Source organism: Podarcis muralis, chromosome 2, assembly GCF_964188315.1.
Source record: "Podarcis muralis chromosome 2, rPodMur119.hap1.1, whole genome shotgun sequence".
Taxonomy (NCBI): Eukaryota; Metazoa; Chordata; class Lepidosauria; order Squamata; family Lacertidae; genus Podarcis; species Podarcis muralis.
Window position 1 is genome coordinate 3,489,867 of NC_135656.1, and position 6,663 is coordinate 3,496,529.

The 6,663-nt window shown below is 45.2% G+C and overlaps 1 protein-coding gene across 2 annotated transcripts; it reads right to left on the minus strand.

Moving 5' to 3' along the window:
- Positions 1-1,446: 1,446 nt before the first annotated feature.
- Positions 1,447-6,184, minus strand: LOC144326858 (claudin-34-like). 2 transcript variants are annotated; one of them, XM_077923762.1, is made up of 2 exons: positions 4,790-6,184; positions 1,447-2,755 (listed from the first exon to the last, which is right to left on the minus strand). In XM_077923762.1, exon 2 carries the CDS (start codon positions 2,752-2,754, stop codon positions 1,648-1,650), a length of 1,107 nt encoding a protein of 368 aa, XP_077779888.1. In that variant the 5' UTR covers position 2,755; positions 4,790-6,184; the 3' UTR covers positions 1,447-1,647. The 2 variants fall into 2 exon arrangements, with proteins under 2 accessions (XP_077779888.1, XP_077779889.1); XM_077923763.1 differs by lacking the exon at positions 4,790-6,184 and adding an exon at positions 3,147-4,421.
- Positions 6,185-6,663: the final 479 nt, after the last annotated feature.

A 6,663-nucleotide genomic window follows, 5' to 3' on the forward strand; every position in this document is an offset into this window, starting at 1 on the left:
GTGCAGGGCCTATAATCCAAATGTGCACCACAACGTCACCTGAAAGCAAAAGAAGGTAACGAAGCCAGGTCAAGTATACTGTGAACAATCACAAGGTCTTACGAATATATCCCTTAAATGCATCAGACTTCCACTGCCCCCAAGTCCTTCATCCTTTCAGCTAAGAGTCGCAAATGCAGTGCTGTGGTGGCGGCCCCAATCCTAAAGGAGTTAGCCACGAATTCAGCTGAGGATAAACCGCAGGCAGCAATCACCCTTTGCATAATGCACGTGGACTGATGCCATGCAAGGCGGGAGCCAACCAAATGTATAAGAAATGGACCTGAGACGGTTGGTCTCACGTACATGAAATGTTTAGTGTCCTTTACTGCTGATCGTTTTTGGAACATTGGACATGCAGGACTAAATTGGATCTGAACAAGGTCAGGTCTCTCAAACTAACCCCAGGCAGCGGATTCTGGTTGGCCCTTACAAACCACTTCGCCAATGCGCATAGCGCCAAATGCAATGGAGTATGCAGCTGAAAATAACCGGGCCTTGTCCTCGGACCAACAGATACTCCATATTTTATTTTATTATTATAATTTTAATTTTATTTAATTATTTATTTATTTTGGAATTGGCATAGAATGTCATAAGGGCCTTCTACCATCACTTTTAGGAGGCTGCAGCCTGCGCCAGCCCTACAACAACAACAACAACAATAATAATAGGAATAATAAAAAAATTCCTTCCAGTAGCACCCCAAAGACCAACTAAGTTAGTTCTTGGTATGAGCTTTCGTGTGCATGCACACTTCTTCAGATACTAATAATTTATTATTTGTGCCCCGCCCATCTGGCTGTGTTTCCCCAGCCACTCTGGGCGGCTTACAACAAAACACGACCCAGCACCCTCCAATGTACCAAGTATTGCAGAGCTTCAGCCTTGGTAGGAGGTGTGTCAAGCCTAGGATTTACTAATTTGCCTTGAGGTGTGTCAAGCCTAGCATTTATTCATTTATTCATTTATTATTTATTTATTTATTTATAAATTTGCCTTGGAACTCCATAAGATCTAAGCGTGGACGGGGCTCCTGAAGCTAATACTCCCTTCAGGACATCACATTCCCAAGGCTCCAAAGGTGCACCCGGAATGGCTGTGGCAATTTGCTGCGCCTGAGCATCTGTGATGTCATTGTTAACCCTAGGGGTAAATTTGGTAGAGAAATAGATGTTTAATTCTAAGCACAAAAGGACAAAGGTCCGGGACAGATCTGCCACTCTAGGAGAGTGCGATAATCGCTTTGACAGGACACTGACAACCGTTTGATTGTCGGTCCAGAAGCATACCTGGTGATTCCTGAACTCGTCAGCACGCAAATGCCATTGTACTTTTCCAGGAACTTCAACCCAACCTTCAGGTCTGACTTTACCACTTTAGAGAGGCGCACTCAGTGTTGGGGACATGAGAGAGAGACATTGCACACTTTTGTAAATCAACAAAATCTTTAATAAATAAATAAATAAATACTAGTCCTAAAAAAGAGGCCTCCTCACCTGAAGGACCTCAAAGCCCACCTGAAGTCCCAAAACAAAACTATCAGATCCTGATCCATGGAGATCCATGCGTGTATGGAGCGATCTGTGTGGATCTGGATCTGATAGTTTAGTCTTTACGGTTGAAGGGAATCACATGTATAATCGTATGTTTGGGGACATCAGGTGGGCTTTGATGTCCTTCAGGTGAGCTTTGGGGTGTATGGCTTTCCTCCATCTCCACTGCGCAGGATTCCTCTGGAATGACAAGATCACTTGCATAGCTTTCCTCCATCTCCACTGCGCAGGATTCCTCTGGAATGACAAGATCACTTGCACAGCTTTCCTCCATCTCCACTGCGCAGGATTCCTCTGGAATGACAAGATCTTCCGCATGGGTCTTCTCCATCTCCACTGCAGAGGATTTCTCTTGAATTACCAGGTCCAGCAGAGAACCACACTTCGAACAAGTAGTAAGACTCTCGCTTTTCACCCCACTTCCTGGGGTAATCACCACCACAGTTTCTATTTGAGATGTATCTGTTGCGGTGGTCCTGATGCAACATCTCTCCATCCCAACCAATGCTGCACTCAGCAGCTGGAAACCCGCAGCGATATAGCCTAGATAAATAGAAGGTCCAATATGCTGCTCGCTGGGAATTTGAGGCAATTCAAAAGCTTCTGGGAAGACAATTTCCCCATTTTGTAAGACAGCAGACATGTTCCATATCACAGAAATCAGGACGAGTATCCCTGCAGGTAAGTTCAGCAGAGCTCCAAGGCTAAAAAAGGTTAACACAAAATCCTTATGTTTTCTGGGCTTGAACACGTTGTACAAAGCAAATGAAATTAATCCGAGGGCCGCTGAATTCATGATGGAAGCTAATGCCATTAAATCTTGGGCAATAAAAATTTCCCTTGGGAGGGTTGGATGTTGCTCATTGAGGTCTTCGCAATGCCAAAAAGCGTTGCCGTCGTTAGAAGGGTCTTTCCAAAAACAGACCTGCCAGATTCCAATCCAGATGTTCCCAGAGCCGATTCCCTTGATGTTTTCCACACGCCACACTCTCCAGTTGGCAATGGCTATTGAGGCAATGCACATCATCCAGGCCAAAATATCCATCAGGAATGCACACAACTGGAGACTGGAAACTACACTCAGCCATTTGACCACCAGGTCTTTCACCCGCAGGGGGGGTTTGGAGAGGCGGGGAGCAGGGGAGACCTTGGCAGACATCCTGGAAACAAAAGAGAAGACAAGATGCAGTGAGAGAGGGAATAACAAGCATGTCTAGTCATTGAAGGACATCCTCCCTCCTGCATTCTTCCTTCTATGCACAGAAAGAAGCAGCAAAAGAAACGAGTTCCCCTGCTCTCTCCCACCCCCTGGTGAGGTATAGACATCTGATCCAGAGAAGCCGACACTCATCGTTTCTTCCAGCACACTGCTACTGATTTAATCTACTGTTGCATTGTTCCTGGGAAAATGGCCAGAACCTCAGCAACCTGTTGTGGATGGGAAGCTGCTCATGATTCACTGCTCTGCTATCTGCTACTGCAGCTATCCTTTTCCACTGAGCCTAAACACACCTGATGGCATAGTGAGGAATGTTTAACCCATAAACTTACGTGAAATGCCTTCCTCAGCTAGAGTCTAGTGTGCCAGGAACAGAGCAGGTCTTTGCTAGGTGCTCCTGAGCCTCAAGAAGACGGAGCTGTTGGCCACTGAGCTGACGTTCGCCTGAGCAGCCAGCCAGCCACAGCAGCAACTGCTCTGCAGAATTCTTAGGTCAGTTACAGGCCAGTTAGAATCCTGACAACAACACAAATCATAACTCCAGGGTACTGGTCATTTGGAACATCAGGAAAGTGGGAAATGGGAGGGAACTCACTTCCCTCCTTTCCCAATGCAGAGTGTCTATTCCAGGACACTGTGCAGTTAAAACACGTTCTTCCTGAAGTCAGAATCAGAGCAGTTCCAGCAGTAAAACTGGTGATACAGTATGTGTATCTCAGTACAGATTTGTTTGATGGGCCTGAATGCATTTCATAAAGGATCTCCATGTACAAGAAAGGCTAATAGCATGAGAATTTCCTTGGCAAAATTATTGAAGACTCCTTACAAACCTATCCTTCTTCTTCCCCATCCCATCTTGTTTGGACGTTATAGTAAGGGAGAAGATCTTAGCTCTTTTCCTTTGCACTGGGACCACATGGAGTTTGTGCCATGGGACCCCATCACTCACAATAATCCAGGCAATACCATTTTCAGAACCTAGGTGTCCATGATTTAAAATCGCTTTCCTAAGACACTTCCGTCAAAATATTTGTGTTGCTTTCTTTCTGTTCCTTTCTGTGTTGATGCTCCGAATGTGAGCTGCTCAGCTGCATGCAGTTTCCACTGAAGTGTGTGTGTGTGTGTGTGTGTGTGTGTGTGTGTGGTTAACATTCGGCCAAGCAATGGGCCTAAATCCATGTATTTCACCTGAAATAACTTTGGGAGCCAGCCTTTAAAAATCTAAAGTGATATCAAATTCGGAGGAATTAAAAGCTGTCATCTTCTTGACTATTTTAAATATCTTAGAACATAGGTAAAGGTAAAGGGACCCCTGACCATTAGGTCTAGTTGTGCAGCAAATGGAGCATTAGAGTCATCCATTCATTTCAGGAGGTGTGACCATTGATAAGATGAAGCACTTTCACATCCACGTGGCAATGTGCAGTGCTTTTAAAAAGGTAAAGGACCCCCGACAGTTAAGTCCAGTCGCAAACGACTCTGGGGTTGCACCACTCATCTGGCTTTACTGGCCGAGGGAGCCGACGCTGGTCCACAGAAAACTTTTCTGGGTCATGTGGCCAGCATGACTAAGCCGCTTCTGGCAAAACCACAGCAGCGCACAGAAACACCATTTACCGTCCCTCTGGAGCGGTACCTATTTATCTACTTGCACTTTGACGTGGTTTGGAACTGCTAGGTTGGCAGGAGCAGGGACCGAGCAACGGGAGCTCACCCCGTCAAATACGCAAGTCCAGTTCTGTAGCTGCATGACATCCTCCACGCCCAAATGCTCTCCCGTACTGTTTCCCCCACTTAATCAGGATACACCATCTCCATTGAAACCTCTGCTCAGTGACACCCATCCAAGAGAAAAGTGCTGACCGTCTTCACGCAGATACAGTTCTGCGCAGGGGTCTGGCCGACAAGTTCTTCCCGCGTGTGGGGATGTTTTCAGGGGCTCTTTGCTTTTCCCTGCCTCCCCTTTCATCCTCACCTGAGGAGATCTTGGCCATTCTCTTGACAGGGACCTCCGTTCTCAGGCTGGATTTCTGTTTTCCTTCATCCCTCCTTCTCCCGGTCTGGTTCAATGAGCAAATAAGAGAGAGGAGGTCTCATGCAAGTCAAGGTGTGCAATGGATCTTCAGGGCATTTGGAAGGAAGAAAAGGTTCAGGAACAAGCGACACAGCAGCCCCCCAAGCGTAGAAACACATTTGAACATATCGCTCATGAGATTCGCCCCCCCCCCCTTAGGATATAAATGCCGAACATCCTGCGCTCCTATTCAAATACAAAGTGGGGTATTTCATATGATAAGCACAGAGGAAGCTGCCTTATACGGAGCCAGACCAATTTTGAGAAAGTGCTACATGGGCTACTCCACCAATTGGCTATCAATGAGAACATAGCAAAACACAAAATGGCTGCCACATGGTGTGGTATGAAATAAATTTGCCTGGCTGTGGGGCGTGAAGGCCGCACCCTGCAAGACCCTTCCCACGTGGCTTAGGCCCAGACTTGCTAGCCCCACAAAAGAGGCTCCTCATGAGGCCAGAGGAACATGGCCTGGCTGTGGGGCATGATTCGAAACCTCCAGTCCCAGTCCAGTGCTCTAACCACTAAACCACACTGCCCCCCATTGCAGTCTATAATAGCCTGGAGGGCCACAGATGCCCCATATTCTCTGGCTCTGAGATTGCCCAAAGTTTCCTTTCTCTCCCTGGTTGTGCACAAAGAAAAATGCCCATGACAAAATGTGACATTTTTGGTTCTTTGGAGACAGTTCTGCTTCCCTCTCTCTCCCTCTCTCTCTCTCTCTCTCTCTCTCTCTCTCTCTCTCTTCATTTAAAGGAGCCTCATCCCTTTTCCCACCCAACTTCCTCCTGCACACAGCTTCAAAATTTCAATGAAGAACTAACTAAATAACCAACCCATAATTGGAATTTATGAGATTAAGGAGATAAATTATTTTTATATAATGAAAATAGATGGGAGGATAAGTTAATTGCGCAAGGCGAGAATATATAGGATGGCAAAAAATTAAAACAAAGATTATGATTTGGTTTCTTAAAATAACACCAACACATGCCTCCTCAGTGGATTTCAGAACAAATGTCTCTCTCTTTTTTTAAATTACGCAAACACTGTAATGCAAGGAGTTGTAGTGACAATGCAGTGAGATTCTACTCAGAGAAAGCCTATCGGAATGAATGGGTTTGAATTAGTTGTGTCCTTTAGTTTTTGCTTTTAATCTGGATAATACCTAATTAGGGGTAGGGATTGCTTTGCTTTCTTTCTGTTCTTGTTTTTATTAAGTATTTTGTTGGGTTGTTTTTGTCGTTGTTGAAATTCCACAAATTGCACATCAGGATTCGTTACATAGTAAGTCCCCCCCCCCCCCCTTTTCTATTATCTGCTTCCCATCCCACTTCCTAGGATGTTTCTTTCTTTTCCACCCTTAGCTGCAACTTATCTTCCCTCTTTTATATCAGAACTCTAATGCTCTATTAGAATTAAAAGAGGGGGAAACCCAGCCGGATGGGCGGGGTCTAACTAAACTATTATTGTTGTCTTATTTATTTATTTGTGTTTTTATCTTGTATAAAAAATAAAACCCCCCAAAACCCAAAGTTGAAGCAAGAAGGCATCTTCAAATGTTAAATAAACGCAAGCAGTGAATTGTCAGGACTTGGAAGCCCCCCTGGTGATGAATTCACTCTTTCCACCCACCCACCCCCCTTTCAAAAATGTGCATGGAATGAAAGAGCTGGCATTCAATTCTATTCTTTTAAAAGCATATTTTCTATTATCATTGGGTCCATTCGGACAAATATTGGGTCCTTTCTCTCACTTTTGACCCTTCTTGATTC